Source organism: Embiotoca jacksoni, unplaced genomic scaffold (genome assembly GCF_022577435.1).
Source record: "Embiotoca jacksoni isolate LCO1_2020_lvr unplaced genomic scaffold, fEmbJac1.0.p SCAF_17, whole genome shotgun sequence".
Classification (NCBI taxonomy): Eukaryota; Metazoa; Chordata; class Actinopteri; family Embiotocidae; genus Embiotoca; species Embiotoca jacksoni.
In genome coordinates, this window is record NW_027185307.1 from 7,389,999 (window position 1) to 7,414,027 (window position 24,029).

At 40.8% G+C, this 24,029-nt stretch overlaps 2 protein-coding genes across 3 annotated transcripts; one reads left to right on the forward strand and one right to left on the reverse strand.

Moving 5' to 3' along the window:
- The first annotated feature begins 1,802 nt into the window (after positions 1 to 1,802).
- On the forward strand, positions 1,803 to 11,635 carry sh3glb1a (SH3-domain GRB2-like endophilin B1a). The gene is made up of 9 exons (XM_069151407.1): positions 1,803 to 1,972; positions 2,462 to 2,603; positions 4,059 to 4,187; positions 4,674 to 4,807; positions 6,092 to 6,184; positions 8,591 to 8,680; positions 8,833 to 8,933; positions 9,511 to 9,745; positions 10,422 to 11,635. The coding sequence occupies exons 1-9, from the start codon at positions 1,910 to 1,912 to the stop codon at positions 10,527 to 10,529; spliced, it is 1,095 nt and encodes a 364-aa protein (XP_069007508.1). The 5' UTR covers positions 1,803 to 1,909; the 3' UTR covers positions 10,530 to 11,635.
- A 5,195-nt stretch (positions 11,636 to 16,830) lies between these two features.
- On the reverse strand, positions 16,831 to 21,594 carry nrros (negative regulator of reactive oxygen species). Of its 2 annotated transcripts, none has more exons than XM_069151409.1 (3): positions 21,351 to 21,594; positions 19,891 to 20,005; positions 16,831 to 18,900 (listed from the first exon to the last, which is right to left on the reverse strand). In XM_069151409.1, exons 2-3 carry the CDS (start codon positions 19,990 to 19,992, stop codon positions 16,942 to 16,944), a joined length of 2,061 nt encoding a protein of 686 aa, XP_069007510.1. In that variant the 5' UTR covers positions 19,993 to 20,005; positions 21,351 to 21,594; the 3' UTR covers positions 16,831 to 16,941. The 2 variants fall into 2 exon arrangements, with proteins under 2 accessions (XP_069007510.1, XP_069007509.1); XM_069151408.1 differs by having other exon boundaries at positions 19,891 to 20,008.
- Positions 21,595 to 24,029: the final 2,435 nt, after the last annotated feature.

The window sequence follows — 24,029 nt, forward strand, 5'->3', positions numbered from 1 at the left end:
AAGGACAGCTGGGATTTCCTGAAGTCATTTTACCGATGTCAAAGTTTCAGCAGGTTTGTGTCTTCTTATTCCTTTGAGTACCTCCCTGTCATTGTGAAGTGAAAGAGCAGATACACAGATTTACTACTGGAACAACCACACTGCAACTTTTCACTCCCTCAAAGGAGCTGTTCTGCCTTCCTAAAAGTGCTGACTTCCATATTCGCATGTTTAAAGCACCCGCCCCAACAGCTCTGGGTGTTAGCCAAGCATAAACCATCGCCAAAGCCCTAATATCTTTGACATAGTGTGGTTATAAAAAAATGCAGAGTGTAGGCTACTGTTGGAGAAATATGAGAAACAAGGCAGTGGGTCAATATTTAAACTCCAAAACTGTTCACGGTTAACACTGTAAGTCAATAGCTTTATGTAAACTGTGTGATGTGTGATAGGAAAAAAAAAAACCTACAGTTTCAGTTGTGTAACCTAATGTAACGTAGGAAGAAGACAAATCTGAGCCATGGCTTAGTTGAGCGGAAAGGTTTTGCTGAGGGTGCGTTGGAAGCGGGGAAGTCATTTGATTTCTGTCTCTGCCTGACTTCCTCCCACACAGCAGGTAGCAGGCCTCCGTCTGGCATAATTACATCCAGACATGAAGAGTGTTTTTGTTTTTACAAAATCTGCCAGATACTACTTCCTCAAGACTTTTTCTCAAAGTAGAAGAGGATTGCAAAATACTGATTAGAGGATGGTACCCTCAAGGAGGTATACAGCCACGTACACAGTTATTAAAGGAAAGTGTAAATCTGTCACAAACAGCACCATAGTTTTCTATGTGTGCTTGAGCAAATCACCCAAAGAATCTCCCTCCTTCCCATTACAGTCTTACTTACGGTGCACAATAAAGAGTACTTCACTAGAATTACAAACTATTGAGTTCAACCATGACTGCTGCACATAAATAAATACAGAATTTATGTGGACAGATGAGCCTCCACCCACCTAACCCACCCACATAGAAGTAATGGATACTAAAATGAAAACTTTGTCATGTGTTTATGGTGGTCAGGGTAAGATTCAAGATGGTATGCAACAATGTCTGGTTTTGGGAGGGGAGGATATTGTAAAATGCCTGATAGGGTGTTGGATCAATATTTGGATTTTGTAGGTCTAGACCACTGCTTGAAAAAGTTCACTGCATTCAAACAGTAGTTGTCAATAATACAGGAGGAAATCAATGGTAAAGTGTGTGAGAGGTGACAAGCAAACGGAGTCAGTTCAATAGTTCAGGGCAGATAGTAATTAGAAATGCAAAAAAGGTACACATGGTGCCTTCACTGTGTACTTTTGAATTGAAGACAATTTTGGTTTAATTGTATATAGAAATGTCCACTTAAAGGTAGAATGAGTTCATGAAATTTCAAATTGATCCTTTTTTTGCTGTTTTTTGTTTTTGTTTTTATAATGCCAGTGTCATAAACTTTAGAGAAAACAAGTTGTCACAGCATATACGCCAATTATCTTACCTTTTCTACGCCCACGAAGGTTACACATCTAACGCTGTTGTCGTAAAACATTTTTGTTTTCACCCTTTCTTAAAAACCGCTTTAACTTCTGTGTGATTTCGATATTTCCGCCCAACGTGAACGCAACAAAATATTACTCGACGCAAAGCGAATCATGCGAAGCAAGAGAAAAATCCTCCACCGCGTTCCGTCAACTTTCCGATCGTTGTCGTCCGTTGCCGTATTGCGCATGCCCGGAGACGTCCTCGCAGCTGTGCGGGAACCATCTTGTCAATATCGACTCTTTGTCCGGATCAACAGCTGGGTGGAACTCCGACGAAAAGTTGCTTCAATGACATTTTGTGAAGAGATGGCAGATTGAGTGAGACAAGCCAGTATTAAGTGTCTATTCCCACCGCCGTGCCATGGACTTTAACGTGAAGCGGTTGGCCGCAGACGCCGGGACTTTCCTGAGCCGCGCGGTGCAAGTAAGTTTAAAAGTCTAGTTCGTGGAGAAAAAAAAAAAAAAAAAAAAAAAAAAAATGTGCTGCTAACAAACGCTAGCCTCTAGCTTTTATTAACCAGTCGGGTAGCGTTAGCTCGCTCGCTAAACAGCTGACAATAACGTGGCTGTTCTCGTGTTGCACCGAAGAATAACTCCCATATCCCTCAAAAGCAGGTGTTGTTGCACTCTGAAGCGGATTTAAATGTGTACCTGCGAGACGCCAGTCTCTGTTACGGTCGACGTCGTTGTAGTTGTTCGTCATAAGCATCAATCCAGGCCTCAGGAACCATTACAGCTGCCCGAAGAGCGGAAACCTTGATTTAGTGAACTCGTCCGCCCAGGTTCCTCACTTTGTTTGGCATTTGTTCATGTCTGTGCTCTCTCTATATTCTTGTCCGACAGTTTGCAAGGAATACACGATATGCACACTATAAACACACTTTTTTTTTTCTTTTTTTTTTTTCTCTGTCAGTTTACAGAAGAGAAATTTGGCCAGGCCGAGAAGACAGAGTTGGATGCCCACCTGGAGAACCTCCTGGTCCGAGCTGAGAACACCAAGCAGTGGACGGAGAGGATTATGAAGCAGACAGAAGTCCTACTACAACCCAACCCCAGTAAGACCACACTTTTGAGTCTGTAATGAACGTGTAGCAGGACTGACAGCGCATCTCCACCCTCTTCCAGGCAGGACACAGCAGTTACACCCCTACATGTCCACCTCCACCTCCACGTCCACCTCCCCTGCAGGGACAATGCCAGTGACCTTCCTCATCACTAGATTTTTGATTTTGATTTGTAAATGATAACATAACCAGCAGTCAACATAATAGTAATCCAGCCTTAGTTGCTTTACTTTTAAGCAGCCCAATAGAAATCGACTATATCTTTATTATTAGTCGATTTGACTAGTTGTGGAAGTTGAAAGCTTTATTATAATTCAATTCAACTCAAAGGTTTGTGGAAGTCTCAAAAACAAGGTGGCCGAAGCATTTATTTTTCTAAAACAAAACGGACGGTAAAATAATTTTATTCACAGCAAAGACGTAAGTGCAGTACGCAAGGACGGACGGACAGACAGGGAGACGTGCAGAATGTGATCGTGCACAAACAAACGACAAACACGCACAAAAAAAGTAAATAAATAAACAAATACGTAAATCATTATATGATCATGACTGTAAAGTTACTGGAAATTGATGTAGTGTTTTTGTGTGTGTTTATGTGAATGATTGTATGTGTTTTGGAGAGCGATAGAGAAATAAACCACCATAATAATAACATTAGTGATAGCCGCCTTAATAATGACAGTGTTGTTAATAAGGATGACAATGGGAGTAACAATCGAGAAAGTATAAATTAATCTTGTATATGTACAAAAGAAAAGAAAAAAAATAATAATAGTAACATCGAATCCATCCATAAATCCAATAAATGGTTTCTAATCAATATGTAAACATATCAGACTATTCAGTCAGTGTACTGGTTTCAAAGCATTTATGTGTGCTGCTGTCACAGAGCAGCTAAGTGAATCAGAATAAGCCTGAATTCAGGAGATGTGCGTGTTCACCAGCGAAGGTCACAATGAAAAACACTTCCCGTCTTTGAGATGGTGTCCGACACACATCAGCAGGTCGGGTGTCTGTGAAGTCTGTAAGCTCAGCTGCGTATCCTCCTCAGTTCACACCATGATGCCACATCGCTGTAACACAACCACAGCACAGGCACAACAAACACAGACAGACCATCTGGTGGCTGCAGTCTTGTTTAACAGTCTTAGACTTGGTGGTAAACTGGATTTGTTCTACTTTGTCTGTGTTCACATTAAACACCGCAGATAAGATGACCGTGACAGTTATTCTTCTTTCACGTGGCATCGTAACATGAAACAAATCGGTTTCTGCAGAGAAATTCTTGACTTTGCCTCTTCATGGTTGTCATTATAAAAGCTGCTATTTGGGTTGAAACATTTAAGTCGGGCTGTTTGGAGCTTACTGGGACTGACAGTCCGTTTGGCTCCCTCACTGTAGTCTTATGACTTTGTAATTGAGTTTTCTCGTTGCAATCCGCAGATGTCCGACTGGAGGAATTTTTGTACGAGAAACTGGAGAAAAAAGTCCCCACACGTATGAACAACCACGAGTTGCTGGGCCAGTCCATGATTGAGTCAGGAGGTGAATTTGGTCCTGGAACCGCATACGGTGAGTGCCACGCTGAAATACTGGGGGCACCGGCTCATACCAGTTTTCCTTTTGAGTTTATTTTGCTGATTTACATTTGAAAAAGGTTCAGTATGATGAAAAAGAAGTCGGGTGGCTGGTTGATAAACAACAATCCTCCCTGAATATGTTCCCCAGGTTATACTACAAACAAAAAGGTTGAATCTCCTAGTTGTTAAGGTTTTGTCGTCAGGCAACCTGGCACTAAATGGTTGTTTTGCATTCCAGTATTCTGCCCTGTAAAGACTTTTAAAGGCTTATTCTAAACAATAATCTTCCGTTACGATTTTAAACATCAGTACCATCCTCTGCCATTGTCAGCCTTTGTCAGTTCCTCAGATGGCTTTTCGTTAATTCCAGGTCTCCGTGTCCTCAACATGGAAGAATTCAGGCCTTGCTGCATTGTAGTTTCCTGTCCGCGGTTGTATTGGGATTGAACCTTAGTTTTTCTGCTGCTGACCATGACAGGTAATGCTCTGATAAAATGCGGTGAGACGGAGAAGCAGATCGGCGGGGCAGAGCGGGAGTTCATCCAGAGTTCAGCCATCAACTTCCTCACACCTTTCAGAAACTTTCTAGAGGGTGACTTCAAAACCATCCTGGTGAGTTGGACTGCTGGCTGCAAGTCTTGAATCAGTTTGACGGGACTTTGACCTTTTATCTGGAACTGATTCACAACATTAGAGGCAGCAGAGTGTCGACGAGTATCGCCTCGATCACTGTTCATCATTTAGAAGAGACAACATTCACTGTTACGACGCCTCCCTTTCTGCCTGCCGTGGCTCAAGTGGCCTCTTCCTGCAGTCAGGGAGGGTCGTTATGGTAACGTGGTGGCACCTGTGCAGTCCTGTACCAGTGCTACAAACACCAGCCTTGTTTCATTGTCTCCTGGTTGGGTTTGGTTGACTTTTTCCTTCCATCCTCAACACCAGCGTACACATTTCTCACCCATCCCTGCGCGACACTCGTACTCGAGGAGTATGATCCTCGCTTCGGGTGCCGGAGGTCCCGGGTTCAAATCCCAGACGAGCCCCCGCTTGTCACAAACCGAGTCGACGCTTGTGACAAAGAGGAGTGGAGACAAGACAGGTTGAAAGGCCAATGTTCAGGTTTATTGTGAAATCAACAAAGTTAAATCTAAAAGACAGATGCAGTGTGAGGATTAGTAGCATCAGTGGTGAGTGTCACGCATGGATGGGTGAGAAATGTGTACGTTGGTGTTGAGGAGGGAAGGAAAAAAGCCCACCGAACCAAACCAGGAGATGTGGAGCCGAGGAGAGAGACGCCATGAAACAAGGCTGGTGTTTGTAGCGCTGGTAGAGGCCTGCACAGGTGCCACCACGTTACCATAACGACCCTCCCTGACCGCAGGCTCATGCAGGAAGAGGCCACATGAGCCACGGCAGGCAGAAAGGGAGGCGTAGTAATATCATGTACACAATTTACTTTGTACAATATTCTCAATGCAGTTTAAATAATAGTGTTAAAGCATTTCATTCTTTTATTGTCACATGTAGAAACACCTGCACAAATTTAGGAAGGATCAAAAATCAGGGATCAGTTTAGAAAAAGCATGAAGAAGATTTCATAGGTCCAGAAAATATTCATGAAATGAAAAATCTATTGAGCTAAACTACGGACAACTGCTGGTTTCATCTGGTTTGTAGTGTTCTTGCATAATATGTGGACACAGATGTCCTGGACAAAACCTGCCTCAATTATGATGTGCAACAAAAGACCTTTTAATCACATGTTGCACCCCTCAGTCTACTATAAACAACCCGGCAAAAGCAAATACAAACCACAAGCCTCGTCTGACATCACTTGGTGCTCGAAGCTGACAGTTCTCTCTCTCAGGGTTTTGTTGTGCTGTGATTTGTGTCCAGAAAGAGAGGAAGCTGCTGCAGGTGAAACGCCTGGACCTCGACGCAGCCAAAACCAGGCTAAAGAAAGCCAGGATGGCCGACGCTCGAGCTGCGGTGAGCACACGCACACACACGCACTAAACAAAGCACACACACAACCATTTAAATGCTCCTCTGTCATCTTTGCATCAGGACGTGTTTGGGTTTTTTCCCAGTGCTGATTAATCAACAGCTCTTGTGAATTCTTCTTTCTCTAAATATATTGGCCAACTTCCTTTCAGGGGAAGAAACGGCTATCAGGGCGTTTCCTCCTGTCCATCTGTCTGAAGTCACTCCAGTCATGACTGACACACTAAGTTACGCAACGGGAGGCTCACCATTTTATCTCCTGTGACTTGCATGTAGTCACATGAGCAGCAATGGGAAGTTTAGACTTCCCTTTTGTGTGCACAGTTGTTTTCAGACTATAATGTCCTCCTCTTCTTAATTTATCTTCTGTTCTGCGCTGGTGTTTTTCAGACAGACGGTTTAGATCAGAGCTCTTCATTTGGCAACCAAAAAAAATGTACTATTACAACTGTGACGTGTGCTGATGTGTTTAAGGAGAATTCTCCCTGCGCCACATTTGTGTGATAATTAGGATCTGGTTTTGGTTAATGTGGGTTTTGAGTCTATCAATGAGTCAAATTCAGTTGTCGCATTTCATTGAAGAAGTGTCTTAGAAAATGATGGTATATGTTGGAATCAGTTTTTCTAGTGAGTAATGCTGTCTTATACTAAATCTACATCCAAAACCAATAGTTTGTCATTTGAACTGGCACTTAAATGGCCTTCAGAGTCTGACTTTGTTTAAAGTGACATGACTCTCAGTTGAGATGGTTCTAGTTAACAAAGCCTGGAAATGATATCTGTAATGACCTCAGTTTATACCATCTGAGCTGAGACTTGGCTCGTTCACGACGAAATACTTTCGGAAAAATCACACGCGCACACACACACACACACACACACACACACACACACACACACACACACACACACACACACACGCCTACATCAACACTAGAACATGATGCCAGCAAGAAAATAGATGACGCACGTACTCTACTGAGCTGCTGATATTCTACGAGACAGAAGCAGTATAACAACGTCAGAGCTGGGATGGAAAGTCAAACACTGAGCAGTGTCTCCACGAAGATATTATGACCACGGTCTTTAGAGCCTGTCGAGTAAGTTGGAGGCTTTTGTGCACAAATGTTTCACAAGTGCATGAAGAACCGATCTGGCTCTCACCCGGTGGATTTGATGTCCACCTCCATGTGACAAACTATTATTTCCCTGTTCATATTCGAAGTCTTTCAGTTAAACTTTTCCAAGACAGCAGGTCATCCAGGGGATATCAGCTGTGAGGAGTACGTTCTGCTGGTTAACACCGGCTCTCCTCCGGTCTTTGCTTGAATGAAGAGGTCGTCTTACACAAATCGCAGGGAGTCTGAAGTGGCTGAGGGACACGAAATATGTTATGTCCTCTGCCACCCTTTCCAGAGTGTAGTTTTGTCAGAGCAGGCCGCTGTCTCGCTTTCACACAAACACACAGAGTGTTCGGGTGTCTTGTGTTGGTTGTGGCTGCGCAGCAGCTGGAGCTCTAACTACTATGTCACTGTTTTCAAAACGCAAAGCAGCAGATGTGAGCAGAGGAAGTGACAGAGGTGAGTGGAATGTTGGAGCCATCTTTGATTTGAACACACACACACACACACACACACACACACGAACTAAACCCTCTGGTGTCAACAGCTGCTGTCTATCTCTTTCTATATCTCCTCCATGACACCATAGCACCGTACCTCGCGGAAAACTTCAAATCCCTGTAGATAAATGCTGCGAGAACACGGCGGAGGCTCCTCGTCCTCCACGGCTCCGTCGGCCTCTAATGTCAGCTGGGGAGTGTGCAGGACAGCGAGGCCATTGTCCACATGTTTATTGGACTTTTTTTTTTAGCAAGTTTCAACAAGCCATTATTCCAGCAGGTCTCATATTGAATCATCTGGCTCAGTTTGAGGAAAAGGAAACCCTCCCTCCCCTCCCCCCGAACAGAAACATGGCATTTTGATTCGTGTCCTTTTCCCTGTTTTTCATTCCACGTCCCTCCTTTCAAATCCGTAATGTAGGTCGTCTTATATCTGGCTGTTTTGTTTTGTTTTTGATCACATCTGACTCCATATCATGTTAAATGCACAGATAGAGACTCAGCCATCACATTCTCATGTAAATGACTGAAAACAACTCGTGGTGAATGTTGATTTTCAGTTTAAATTGATCATTTTCAAGCCAAACCATCACAAACATGGAAAGTATGAAGTGTTTTGTCTAAACTGAAAAGAAGCTTTAGACACAAACACGCATTTATTCACCCTGTTTTTAAACCATGTACAACGTGAAACCTGATTTTGCTTGTTTATATCCTAAAAATGAACACGGTGAGGTTGTTCTCTGAATCTCATCTGGTTTGTTTCTCAGGCAGAGCAGGAGCTGAGGATGACCCAGAGCGAGTTCGACCGGCAGGCCGAGATCACCCGACTGCTGCTGGAAGGCGTGAGCAGCACCCACGTACGTCTCCCGCCACCACCGACCTCAGGAAACAACATCAACCGAGTTTCATCAACTACGATGATTATGCCGCTGCGTTTTGGCAATATGATTTCCACTTCTTTACGTGTATCTGAGTTGCCATGCTGCCGTCTCTCCTCGTGTATCACCAGGCACACCACCTACGCTGCTTGAACGACTTCGTGGAGGCCCAGACTACGTACTACGCACAGTGTTACCAGTACATGGTGGATCTCCAGAAGCAGCTCGGCAGGTGAAACAGCACAGTTGACTTTCATTTCTTTTGTCAAGAATAGCTCCACAGCACTAACATTTCTTACTCTGGTTTTACAATACATGAGCTGGCGGGTTTTAATGTCACAGATCTTTTCAGAAGCAGCTGTGGAGAAAGAGCAGCACTCATCAGTGTTTTCCAAACAGAACCTGCATTATGTTATGACTCATTTCACAAGTACACGTTTTAATGCACTCCTACTGTAAGGAACATCATGGCATTGCAGTTCTTGCCTGTTATTTTTCTTGTTTCCCTCTGAAATGGGCAACTTTCTCACTTTTAGAACCTCTTCCTGTGAACCAAAGTATTGACGTTGTGTTATAAAATTACAGCTTCATGTAGGGTTGCAAAAAGTTTTCACCTTCCAGTTGAAAGAGAATGAATGATTAATGCTGACAAAGTTAAATTAGCTCACAGAGAAGTCAACTTTGTCTTTAAAGGGAGAGATAACACTCCAAATGAAATAACAAAGTGCATCTTTCTACCTGGAGAACACTCGGCCAATCATTTCACTGGTGGCGCTGCAGTTCTTACCATCTCCTCTCCCTCCCACCAGCTTCCCCTCATCATTCACCAACAACAACCAGTCGTCGGTGTCGGGCGGTGCCAGCATCTCGGTGCCCACCATACCGGTGTCGGCCTCGCTGCCCAGCGTGTCCGCCGGCCACGGCAGCTCGACGGCATCGGGCGGATTCAATGAATTGCGCAGCTCCAATGGAAGCCGCAAAGCCAGAGTGCTTTACGACTACGACGCTGCGAGCAGCAGTGAGCTTTCCCTGCTGGCCGATGAGGTCAGCACGAAATCTGAATTGTTCTATTATAGTCAATGAATGATTTAAAAAAAAAAAAAAAAATCTATAAATAGGAAGTACATGTATAAATATGTGTGTGTGTGTATATATACAATTTACAGAACATTAACATTGTAATATTTACATATTTCCCAACAGTCGACTGTCTCTAGTTTTTTTTCCCTATTTATTGCTTTTTATTGTAATTTGTTTTCCACTTTTGTTTAATATAAGAATTTACAAGATTCAGACGCGTGAATCCAAACTGAAATTGTCCTCTGCTTTGTGTGTGCAGTTTAAACCACATGCAGCAGTTCCTTTACGGCAGCTTAAGCCACTGCCTTTCCTGGAAAACCTCCAAACTGACTATTATAAGCTTGTGGTTGATTAATAATGAACCGGCATTACCTCATTCGCTCAGCTACTAACATTCAGAAAAACTTTCCAGTCTGCTGTTGCATTTAAATTTGTTTTAATTGTTTGGCCTGAAGTGTTTTTGATAATAACAGGATGTGCAGCTACGGAAGTGGAAAACAGTCAGTAAAGTTGATAAACGCTGCATAAAGTTTTGTCAGTTATTTCTCGTCACAACAAAATGGAATGTGGAAAAAAATGAACCTTGATTATTGAAGATAATAAAATCTGTATTTCTGATCAATGCTTCTTGTCTGTGCAGGTGATCACAGTCAGCAGCGTCTCCGGCATGGACTCGGACTGGCTGATGGGTGAGCGAGGCAACCAGAAGGGCAAAGTGCCGATCACCTACCTGGAGCTGCTGAACTGAGAGCCACCGGCCCTTCTCTCTGTAACCAGCTGTGATCTCATATTTATACCGTGTCGCAGGGACAGGCCGAACTCTCTCCTCCATTCAGTCGTTTTAGAACCAGTTTTATCTGTAAGATGAAGACGGGGTCTCGCTTGTAGCAGACTCCAGCTGGAAATGAATAAATCTGAGTGAAGGGGAAGCAAATGGACCCATTCCCTCATTTGTTTGCAGTACATTTCTAAAAACAAACCTGCTTCCTGCTTCCTTTGTGTTTGACGCCGTGCAACCTGAAATATGTGCCATGACATCTCCCAAACTGTAACTTTTTTTTAAAATTGCTTCTTTTTTTTTTTACAATGTATATCTCAAATGGTGACCTACATGCTTTTGATGTGCGTTTTATTTTTTTCCCCTTGCTGCGAAGGCAGAGGACACATTTTGTAAACTGAAAAAAATGCACTTGTGGAGAGTGATGCTGATTATTTTTTAAGTCTTATTTTATAATTGATAATGTTATGGTGCAGAAGCTGCCATGGTTATCTTAAATATGAATCCTATCTAACATGATCATGTGTTTTGTGTCTCACTGGGCATCGGTCCAGTCCATCTTATTATTCAGTGAGGCAGACTGAGACATGTTGCAGCTGACGGATAGCCAAGCAGTTATGAAACTCGCCTGCCAGACAACATATTGCTTATTAAAGTGAATCTGCCTTTTAAGAAAACGCAGCTACACCAGCAGTGTTGAGACTGTCAGTTCAGCCTCCTCTTCCAAGTATTACACCCTAATATTTTTACTGAAGTTATTCACGATTGGAAACCTGCTTTTTCACATTTCATTCAAACATTCATCAACATACTGTCTGTGATGAAATTTAAGTTGAGTTAAAAAAGTTAAAGTAAAAAAAAAAGTACTTTTTTTCAACATCAGTAACATGTCTCATCTGTTTCGCCCCTCAAATCAAATTGCGTTTCAACTCCATGAAGACATTTTTTTTATATATATATATTTTGTTGCTTTCTGGGAGATTTAAGTATATTATTACACAGCTGCTTTTTGTTTTGTGTGTAACTGATAAGATGGCATACAATTGTAAAATAAATATACAATATAATACACTGAAGTAATGTGTTTTTGAGATTTTATGAATGTAAAATGTGTCCACGTCATTGGGCATTCATGTTTGCTGATGTGTCCACTAGAGGGCAGGCCAGGCAACATGATCCGTCTACTGTGAACTGTAGCTCGTCAGTGTTGTTGATACAAACAACTGAAGAAATGTGCCTGCATTTTGAGTTCGTGCAGGATTGTGAGACAGACAGCAAATTTGAGAAACTGATGTATGAAAGGTTGACAAAGTTTTAACATAATGCCATTTTAGACCTACTGTAGCTTTACTTTCTTAATTTGTATGTGAACAAAATGACTATATAAAGAAAAATATGAAAAAGAAGATGCAAAATTAGTTGAACAAACAGAACAGTCTGTGATCAAATAAAAAAATTTAATCAACAAACATAAAATGCACACTTTCTAGAAGCTAAAATCACCTCCAGTGTTCTTACAAATATATGAAATACATATAATAGTGAAATAGAAAGAGTCCTTCCGTCTACCCTGGTGCTATTCTGGGCTCTCTAACCCGTTCCCCAGAGTGACTTCCACAACTCTGTGGAGCTTCATGCTGGAGTGCCAGCAGCTGTTGACCAGAAACACACAAATCCCTCGACAATAACTTAAAAACACTGACCCAGTTTGATAGAATATCTTCATTTGAATAAGATCAAGGGTTCACCAGTGCCTCCAGGGCTCAATCTATACAGTATTGGCTGCAGCTGCAACATTTAGTCAATTAGTTGATTGACAGAGAATTAATTGCCAACTATTCTGATAATCAATTCATTGTTTTAATGAATTTATTGAGTCTTTCTTTCTTTCTTTTTTTTTTATAATTCCTAAATTCTCTGATTTCAGCTTCTTAAATGTGAATATTTTCTGGATCGTTTTGTCCACCATGATAATAAATAGAGTATATTTTGTTTGTAGACTGTTGGTTGGGACAAAATAAATAATTTTAGGCTGCTTTAGGAAACTTTACCAGCCAAAACAAAAGGTTAAGCAATTAATTTAGAATAAAAGCAACAGATGAATCGATAATGAAATAGTTGCAGCTCCAGTATGAGCCTTACTTGACCCTACTTTCATGTCACAGGGGCTCCTCACTAACCACATGCAAAAAAATTTGCCTAAAACCTACAGTAAAATTTAAATTTTTCTTTGTTCGTCTCAGTCCGTTTAAGCCAAACAATTGATATGAAGCTCTTACTGGCTAAACAGGAAGTCCAGAGCAAAACGTTTCGTCCCTGCTTGTCACAGGAGCAGGAAGGGTGAAGAGGAAGTAGAGTTTTGCAAACTGCATGTTAAGAAGCAGCCTGTACAGGAGGATATTTTGATTTTCGATGTCGGCGAGACATTATCAGCTTACATTTCACCCATACTAGTCTTTTCTAGTATTTACCAAAAGAGTGTTTATGACAGTTATGTGAAGAAAATGCACAAGTGAAACAGAAAATCCTCATGTGTGTTGAAATATGAGACAAACGGACACGAAGCATCACAACAGAGCTGACAGAGAAGCTCAGACTAACGTTGGACCCCGTAAAACCACAGCAGGGACTATAACCTGTCAGTTCTTCAGCGTTCTACGTTCCCATACCTGACACTTCTTCTAATCTTTCACCTTTTATCACCCTAAATATCACCAACCGTTTAGATGAAGTCAGGCACTTTAACAAGTGCGCACGGATGATCAGACGAGCGGTAGCTGCTGCAGATGTTTCTGATACAAAAAACCCCCAAATCGGTGATACACACGGGTAGACAAGTTCACTTCAGGCAGTTCCACTTTATTCAGCAACTACAAGTACTTCGACGATGGTGGAATGATCAAATTAATTTCAGGGCAAAATGTTTGTTAAGACGCAAAAACAAGATGACATTTCAGTTTTCATCAGGAAAGTCAGTGCAAGATAAAATGTACAGCGAGATAACCTGAAGTGGAGTAGTGATGCTTATCTGATTACAAAGTTAGATCAGTCCGTTGATTTCAAATGCATGTTCATGACTCTTTTTTAATTTTGTGATTCCTTGACTTTTCCCTTAGCAGCACCGTGAGGTTGACGTCTGTGGCTTTGAGCAAAGTATGTCTGCAGCTAATGGGAAAATTACCATGAGTTCATACACAATGTTTTTAAGAAGAGTTTCTGAGCCCAGACAATGATTCCCAGTGCAGATTTGTGTCTGTTTTTGATGCTCTGTCGTCTGAGGGCTCAAAGATCACAGTCATCCAATATTGGTTTTCAGCATTGTCCCTTGCGTAGAGATTTCTCCAGATTCTCTGATTCTGTTAATGATTTTATGGACCGTAGATAATGAAATCCCCAAATTCTTTATTTTTAGGTTGGGAAACATTATTTTTAAAATTGTTGCACTATTTCCCCACACTGAGAGACTCTGCCTCTCTGGGAAACAATGTCACTGACCTGTTGCCAGTTAACCTAATTAGTAGAGATGTTCCACCAGGTGTTTTTGTTGAGCTTTACACAACTTTTCTAGTCCTTTGTTGACCCCGTCCCAACTTTTTTTTTTAGATGTTTTGCTGGCATCAAATTTAAAATGAGCATATATTTTTCATAAAACAATCACATTTCTCAGTTTCAACATTTGATATGTTGTCTTTGGTCTGTTTTCAATTAAATATAGGTTTATGTAATTAGCAAATCATTGCTTTCTGCTTTTATTTCAATTCAATTTTATTTGTATAGCGCCAAATCACAACAGAAGTTATTTCATGGCACTTAACACATCAAAGTCTTGAGTCTGAAGTTTTGAGTCTAATCTTAAAGCTAGAGAGGGTTTCTGCCCCTCCAACACAAACTGGGAGCTGGTTCCACAGGAGAGGAGCCTGAAAACTGAAGACCAGCGTACTGAGAGCGAAGTGCTCTGCTAGGATTATATGGTTCTATAAGATCTCTAAGATATGATGGAGCCTGGTCATGTAGAGCTTTGTAAATCATCAAGAGAATTTTTAATTCTATTCTTGATTTAACAGGAAGCCAGTGAAGAGAAGCTAAAACTGGAGAAATATGATCTCTCTTACTAAATAAGTTTTACAGTGTCCCAACTTTTTGGAAACAGGGTTGTATAATTTATAGTATATATCAAAATAAACACATACACACTTGCCACACTTTCTTGCTTTTGTGGTGTATATCTCTAACTTACTTTGTATACGGAACCCATAACCACAACTGGGCTGTTGTGCAACAGCGAACCTTTGTACATGGTATGAAATATGTGGTATGAATACCTTTGTGCACTCTATCTAGTGCATTTATACACCAAATTAAGTTACCCACGAAGTTATCATGGTAGTGCTTCCACTTTTTGTGAATTACCTTTAGCATATTTTATAAAAGCTGTCTTTTGACTTCTGACCTATGTAGCTGAGTAATCAAATAAAATTCCTCTTGGTCAATAATCTGTGACCAGTTTCAAAGTGTCTTCCTCAAATGATGATTTTTTTTTTTTTGGCTACAACTTCCTTTCCCACAATGTAATCAGGCTCTTTAATCATGTTGTCAGGCCTGTGTCAGCACTTGATCCACTCCAGGTCCACTTCTTAGACTGCTTCAAGAAACCAATAGAAACTATAAGGGCACAAAGATGAGCGCAGATGATCAATGACATCCAAACCCACAACTGCAACCACTATATATATATATGTGTGGATATAATGTATTTCCAAAACCATCAGAAGGCCAAAATACTCTTGTGCCAAGCTGAAGCCTCACATTTCAACTCAGTACAAGTTTTGGTTCTAGTTCACTGTCCTCCAGTGCTTTATAACGACAGCTTTTGGTAATAAGTTTTGAGCAAATACATGTGTACCCCAGATTACATACACTAACATACATAACAGATAAGATACACATGCGGAAGTCATGAATGTGGATTGTGATGTGGAGTCATCATATTTCCAGAATGGCCTCTGTTTTGTCACTGTTGAAGTTTACTACCATCTACTGGATTTGAACATGTATGGCATTCAGCAGGCCGATCTCGCAATATTTCTGACCGTGTAAAATAATTCATGGTTTTAAGATTCTGATCCGCTCCAAAATTGTGTGGGTTCTTTGGCCATTGCTGCGGTTCTCCACCAAGTTTAATGGAAATCCAGGTGGTAGTTTTTCAGCCGAAAAACAGACTGACAAACCGCAGATATAACAGTTCACAGTTGCTATTATTAACTTGACGGTTTTCAAATGAAAAGCATTCTAATCATGACCCCATCTCTCTGTATGTAATCAGCTGCTCCACTGAGTTGACTGCATTTTCTTAAGGTTTCAAATTTTTTTTAACCAAATTGCATGCTTTATATAAGTCCTGCTCACCTGGCAAATGAGCAGCAAAAAAATAGTCACTCGTGTTTTGTCTCTGTAACTGACCTACTGGTAACTTTATAATGTAATAGATATGCAAAAAATAATGATGTTTCGAGTCTTTGACAAGGCTTCCCTCTGGTTTCTCTTTTTGTGCTCCAACCACCATGACCCTGAGCATCACCACAGCGGTATTTTGGTTACTTTCTGGTTAGGCCTCCGGCACTGAGATACACGCTGATCTAACAACCTTCTCGCTTCTGCGCAATAACACACGTAACACATAGGTAGAGAAACACGTTGCCTTTTCTCTCTGTGCTATATAATGTGTATGCTGCCTTTGTTTGATAAATACAAACACTATGTATTTACATGCTATTAGTATAGATTTGCCTAAACTTATATTGGCCTGTTACCAAGAGTCGGTGGAATAAGTTGGCCAGGATAAATATACAGTTGGGGTTAAAACCGACTCCTCACGGCCAGCAACATACTGGAATTTCATGTCAATGATGCATTTTAGTCTCAGTGATGGGAAGGAAACCTCAAACCGCTCCTCTCTGAGATAGAGAACTGGGCAGTTGCTGCACATCTTAGCAAAACAGGAAATTTCATGTTTCCTCTGCTGCTTATAGCAACAGCTTGCATCACACAACTTCTGCATATCTCCACACACACACACACACACACACACACACACACACACACACACACACACACACACACACACACACACACTCTCAAACACCAAGTCACACAAGAACACAGCCACGTTTTTACATTGGGGTCTCTGGGGGATTAGGATCGAGCTTTGAACCACACTTGAATGAACAATATATGAACAATAGCAATTTGAAAAACTGTTTAAATGCTTCATTATTGCAGACCGTTTTACAATCAGTTGAATTTATTTCCAACATACATTCAGTTACATTTCTCAACAAAATTCTGTACGATATATATAGTTTTGTTTGGGGCTTATAAAGTATCAGTAAGATGTCGGCTTCAAACATTTCTTTTTGATTGATTTTTTAAGCATTTTGGGCTTGAAAGTGAGCAGAACAATAATACCAATTCCCATAAAAAAAAGACACACTGGCAAAAACAGCAGAATGTACCATGACGTAGATTCCCCACCTTCTCCCAAACACAAAAATGAGTGGGAGTGCTCCACTCTGTGTGGCGTTTGGAAGATATCCTCACATTCGATATCTGATTGTCCGACCACATTGAGTGTCTCTGTTGTTATGAATGTACTGAACCATTCTGCTTGGCAGCAGTTGAACGGATTTCCTGTGAGGAAAACAGTCTGGAGTTTCGGGGCTAAATCATTAGCCTGACCGGAGGGGATGGTGGACAGGTTGTTGTCCCTCAAGTCGAGCACTTTCAGGTCAAGGTTTAGAAGGGATGGGGGAAGGTCGGCAAGAGAGTTCCTTGAAAGGTTTAAAGACTTCAGACTTTTGAAATGGGAGAAGTCGAAGTCTTGTATGTGAGTATTTCCTAAACCTAAATGTTGCAACGTTCTGCCCAAACTTTGTATTGACTCTTGGGTAGTGAGTCCAGGGTTGTCGGACAGGTCCAAGTGCGTTAGCGACAAGCCTGTGAATGCAGAGGTTGGAATTCTTTCAAGGTCGCATCCCCTAAGGTAAAGCTGTTTTAGCGATACAATGTTTTTCCAATCCACACAAGTTGAGATAGTTTTTACACTGATTTCTGTTTCCTCTGAAGGGCAAATGTCAATGTTGTTGTAGCTGAGATCCACTGACCGGATGCTTGGCAATGAGGAAAATAATCCCAGGGGTAGCCACTCAAGAGCATTCCAGCTCAGGTTAAAGTAGGTCAAATTGCCAAGAGAGGTCAGTGTACTTTCATCTGCTGAAATCTGGTTCAGTCTGTTGTTGCTAACATCCAGCTCATACAAGCTGCCAGAGAACTGTTCCGACGTTAGATTCAAGGTTTCCAAGCAGTTTGTGCACATTTGAAGTCTGGACAGGGTAGGCATTTTCTGGATGAATCCGTTTGGGAAATAATCCACCTGGTTACCTCTCAAATCTAAAATCTCTAAAGAGGAGATATCACCATGAAGGTTTTCATCCCACAGTTTAGCAGTCACATTTCTCGTGTGCTTCTTCAGATTGTAGAACTCAACGGATGTGGTTGAGTTTGGGAACGTAACATTGTCCGCCAAGTGTTCGTAGAACCGAACAAAGTTGTGGGACAGGTAAAGGTTCCGCAAGCGACTGTGGCTGGGCAATAGAGGAAAGAAGACGAGTTGGTTGTTTGATAGATCAAGTGTCTCTAGCTGGAAAGTGTCATTGAGGTCTTGTCTCGAGATGAAGAAGTCGATGACGTTGTGGCTGACGTTGAGGACCACGAGCTGGCTCATGTGGAAGTCAGTCAGACATGGCAGATAGTTGAAGGCCAGGTTGAGCCGCTGGAGCTTGGAATTGCTGTTGAACGCATTATCAATCTCAAACATTATGTTTCTTTGTAGGTCGAGTTCTTTGAGTTGGTGAAGATCCCCGAACGAGGTGTCGTGCAATCTCTGCAAGAGGTTTCCGGAAAGATTGAGGTACTCTAGGGATGTCAGGTTTTGAAGAAGAGTTTCGGCCATTTCGTCTTTGAGCCTGTTCTCAGAAAGATCCAGAGCTCTAAGAACAATTAGATTTTTTAATGCAAGACTGGTTTCCTGGTAGCCAATATAAAGATTGTTACTTGCTAGATTGACGTTTTCTAACAATTTTGAGTCTTGAAAAGTGTTTGATTCCAATTTCTCCAAACTATTACAAGCTAAGCTCAGGGTGTTTAGTGAGCTGTAACGGAGGAGACAGGTGTCCTGTAGTGTTTGAATGGAATTGTAGTTAAGCTGGAGCTCCTCGATGTTGTCTGGCAGTCCCGCAGGCACAGATGAGAGCTTGCCGTCATTGCAGAGAGCTGTTCTTTGTATCTATGAAAATGAGAGCACATACTTTTAATACTGAGTGCCTGTTTGTGGCAGGGTAAAGTTTTAGCTTTTTTAAAATCTGAAATAAACTGGATTTCTTCCCAGCATTGCAAATTAATTTGTGAACTTCTTTTTCAATTTATCAAATACACTGGATTACCAAAATATATGCAAAGTCCAACTAGCGTCTGTATTTAGTGATTTGTATACGAGATTTGTAAATGTCACTCATGCTACCACCTTGTCACTGTGAGCTTTTTTGGCCTGCTCGTGTTAGTATCTAACACAAAGCATTTTGATCTTTATGCCGGTTCACAGAGAAGTTATTGGGCTGCAGGTTCTTGATGATTTTACAACATCTGTAAGATGATATCAGATAAATTATAAATGAAGCTTTTATAGCTTTTATTGCTTAATTTCTGTGGACATATTTTGTTTGATGATTACATGAATAAATCTAAATCAGCTGTAAAAACTCTACAGCAGAGATTTCTTATCTTTTTCTGACTAGAATATCACTGTCATTAGCTTAACACTGTGTATCTGTAATAAATCAAAGTAGCAAAGTAGATAATGTGGTCCTTCTTTGTAAATGTTAATAACCTGTTAAGTGGATTTGGTCTGGATCAGTTTTGGTCTTCCTAATTTATCAACGATCTAAGATAAACCCCATAGACAACATGCCTTCAGTAACTGCATCATATTAATGCAGTGAATTACTAGTACTTCATTATTAATTAATAATAATTATCAGAGGATGATAATACAAACCTCTAGTAAATCACATTGCGTCAAATAAAATCTCCTCACAAAATACAGGACGTTCACCACCAGAATAACATACGGACAGTGTTCTCCAAAACAAACATTAATATGTTGTAAGAAAACGAAGATGTAAATTGTTTGGCCTTTTAGATGAGACATGCCCTGAACTTCCCCCTGTGAAACTGTAACAGTTCATGTTCAGACAAGCAGAGCTGAAAGTCATCTTACCAGCTGACATCGGCTGTGTTGTGGATGACTTGAGACTGGCGTCAGGATTCTCCATATTGGTAACAAGCAAAGCAGGATGGGAGTGAATCCGTGGACTGGCATCTTAGCATCCTCTCTGCTGAGAAAATGATAGAAGGAGAGAGAGATGATGCTCTGTCTGATAGGTTATTGACTCTTGTTTAAATTTTTTTTTATGTTTTTAATTTGATTGTAAAAAAAAAAGATTGACGACACCAGGCTGGACAACACGAGTTTAAAACCATAGTTACTATGATTTGCATGTGTCATCAAATGATTGCTGACGAGCACAATGTCTTGGAATGGATACGTGCGTGTATGCATGAAGAGTTTAAAAAAATCAATTCCTCCTCCCTAAATGGACTATCAAATGAGGAGATAAAGACAGCAGCTCAACATTAAAGTGTTGAAAGAGTCTGAAGGTCAGAGAAGTGGACGGGCAGTTACATTTACATCCTACTTTTTTTTAATATATGATTTATTCATATTTAAAACCTTTTCATAGTGCTATAAGTAAACAAACAAATATCACATTACTCGCATGTAAGAATGGCATGTCCATTTTGAAAATCTGACACGGAGGAGGAATATAATCCTCACGTTGTTGACGTGTCCACACCATGTAATCACAATGTCTTAGATTACGATTTTTTTTTTTGCTGATTCGGATCCTGTGTCAGAGTCCCGTGATCAATATTATGTTATCCTAAAAACAGAAGATGGAAATTTTGCTAAAATTTCCCCAATTTCATTTCAAACCATCATGTGACGCACACTAAATATAGAAACTTTTTGTTCCTTTTTGGCCTGCCCGCATTGTTAACCTATGTATTTTAACACATATGTTTCCCAGGATTTGTATCACCAGTAAATTGCAACTTTTTTATTACATTTTTCTCATTTAAATTTTTAAACCTTTTTTTCTTGTAATTTTGCTGCTGTTTTAACGCAGTTCAAATAGAAAGTACTGGCTACAGAAAGTTGCCACACTGTTGTGCACAATAACAGCGCACAATAAAAAAAAAACTAAAAACGTTTTAGTCAAGGGTTTACCCTTCTGGAGAAAATATTTGTTTTATTTACTTTCTCTTTCTGACATGATGCAGCCAGTTTATGAGAACACCATGCGTTAGAACAACAACATACAAGTTTGGATGATTTAAAGCACACTTATATTGCTTATGGGTAATTGCAAAAACATACAACACGAAGTTCCTTTCATCAGTAGATATCTAAATGCTATGAATGCATTTTCTGATAGTTTTATTCTGACATTTGTTTTTACAAGACATATTTATGTTTGAACATAAATACGTGTTCAATAGCGCACTCAAAAGCAGGTGATCACATGCACCAAAAACTAAATTCAGCATTCTTTATTTATATAATACATTATCAGTGCATACTGCAGTACTAGATCAGCGTGCCGTGCATGTACTTACACTGGTGGTTAGGTGTGGATTTCCCAAGCCACTGACGGTTGATCCTCTGACCATATCGCTGGTTGACTGGCTGCTGCTGAGTGTGTTCTCGTGTGTGTGAAGTTCAGCTGCTCTTCGCTGCTCTGGCTGAAGCCTATTTTTTACTATTCACGGAAGCAGGCAGGCAACGGAAACCAGGTCACATGGACAAGCTGCAATCAGACATAGGTTCTCAACCCCGGGGCCACAGGAAGGCGAGTGTGGGCTCAACAGCTCTGCAAGCGGTCCTACTTCTTGTGATCACAGCGTCACACCAGTTGTTCTGACAAATACAGCTGGTAGCACAACTGCCACCACAAAAACCCAGTGAGAACACACCCTTCACACCCTCCGCTCACTCTGATCAGCCAACCTACTCGGGAGGAAACCACTCAGCACACACGCCCTTCCTGCCTCATTTTCGGCCTGCCACTGCAACAGTCGAAACACACATATACACACACACACACACACGCACACTCAACACTGTGTATTAAGTAATATCTCGAATTGTCGCAATGCTTCTGGAACAAATAACCGAACACAAAGAAGCAAGAAGATGATTTATAAACTGATGAACTGCACAAGTCCTGTCGCTGCAACCTCTAAGTGAGAGATCAAGAAATTCTCAAATGTTTCACTTTTAGAACGAATCCGTTTGCAACTTGTCTACTGTAAGTAAACAAGTAGCCAAACACATTCAGTGTTTAGCTACTTCTTCTTTCTTATTGTCCACCTACTAAATATTTAAAAAGCTCGCTTTTGTGTTTTGTTAAACTCCAGTTTTTAGCTTGTGTCTCAAGAATAGGGAATTAGGAATCAGGAAGTGATGGTGCTGTCCTTGGTAAGTTGATTGGTTGGTGATTCCTTCCTGTTTTCACACAAGACATCTCCAGCTCTCACTTCTAACTTCTAATTTTGGGAGGCAACCAGATTTTGTAACCCGTCAGGGTCTAAGTGGGCATTGGGGTACTTGGTTGCGTGACACCGGTTCATTTCTGAGAGAAAGATAAAAAAGAAATCACTCAAACTAGGTCTGTATCCATTTTGCTTGCTCTCGTGCACACACAACCACGGCTAGCAAAAAAAAAACATGGATGGAAAAAATGAGTTTCAAACGTCAACAGCTTTAGTGCATAACTTTTATATATAAAAGAATGTGTGTTACATTCAGGTCCTGTTTAGCGCTATGCTAACTTGAATGGGGAAAAAGTCATTCAATCATGCATCTCTTCTGGCCTTTCCAAATGTTGTTGAACTGACTGGATCAAATTCTGATTGTAAAACGAACCATTTCACGGGATTGTAACGTTTAAAATAATGTATTTACAGTTTTACAGCCACAGCAACACTGACCGCGTGGGCTACAGCAGAGCCTATGACATAAGCTCACGTCAACAGTGTTTTGGTCATTACTGTCACCGGCAAACGTTTTGCACCGCAGGTTTAAGTTTTATGTGAAACAAATGTATTGAGCATGTTTGTTAGACCTCCAGAATACACACCGTGTGTTTTGGTGAACAACAGAAACTTACAAGAAACCTTTAATTCCCTACTGCTCAAATGATGGGATTTAAAGATGTGTTTAGCATTTTTTACATCCCCTGCCCTACACCTCTTCAGGGTTTCTGGCTTTCAAAAAAACAAAAATACCATCACAGTGGAGATAAAATGCCATATATGTAGACTGAATAAGTGACCATGCCTACAGGCACCAGTGAGATTACTTGTCGCGTCAGCAGGTGCATTTTACATGGCTGGACTCACCTTGCTCACCTCCAGCTATAGCTCATCTTGCGATGTAGGACAATTCTCATGTTGTTGTGTTGTGAGGAAAGATTGAGGGAAAGCAGCTCTTACAGTGTTGTGAACACGTGTGTGTGAATTCTGGGCTCTGAGGCCATATTAAGTCATACAGTATTAACATTTGCAATGTTAACATTCTCCACCTTTGAGAGTGGAGGACGTGGTGTAGTAGTCGGGGTTGGGGCAGTTTCTACTCAACAGAACAAAAGCAATGAGAACTTAAACCACCAACATTAAGATCAATTCTGAAATATTGAAGATTCTCAGTGTCTCAGATTTATTTTGTTCTCTCTTTTTAATTTCCTCATTTGCCTGATCTGCCTCAAGCAGATTTACATGATTCCTCTCTTCCTGCTAATATCCAATAACATATAATGTTTTTCATCATAGTTCCTGCTCCTGTTTAACTGCACCATTGAAGGTTAAGGAGAACAGATAGCATTTGCAAAAACCTGTATGATGTTACATTTACAGCTAAAGAGATGGAAAACCTCTGAGATTTTAAACTGCACATGACCTGCTTTTTCTGTGGTGTGAAGCTACTTTCAAACATGTACAAGATAATGGCTGCCCTCTTGTGGAAACAGGATGAGATGTATTGTTTTAAGAGACGTCTATTTTATAGTCTCAATCGCACAGGTATTAAAAATAACACATTTTATTTGCACACATAAGGATATTATATAGTAAAACAGCTGCTTCCAGTTCATTAAACACTGGTTTCAGAAAAATGTTGAAGAAATTTAGGGAGTACAGAGCCGTTAATACCCAGCATTCATCTGTAAAATGTGCCATAACACTCAAGGTACATATCAGGTGGGATTTACTGAAGCTGTGATACACAGAAAGTTCACT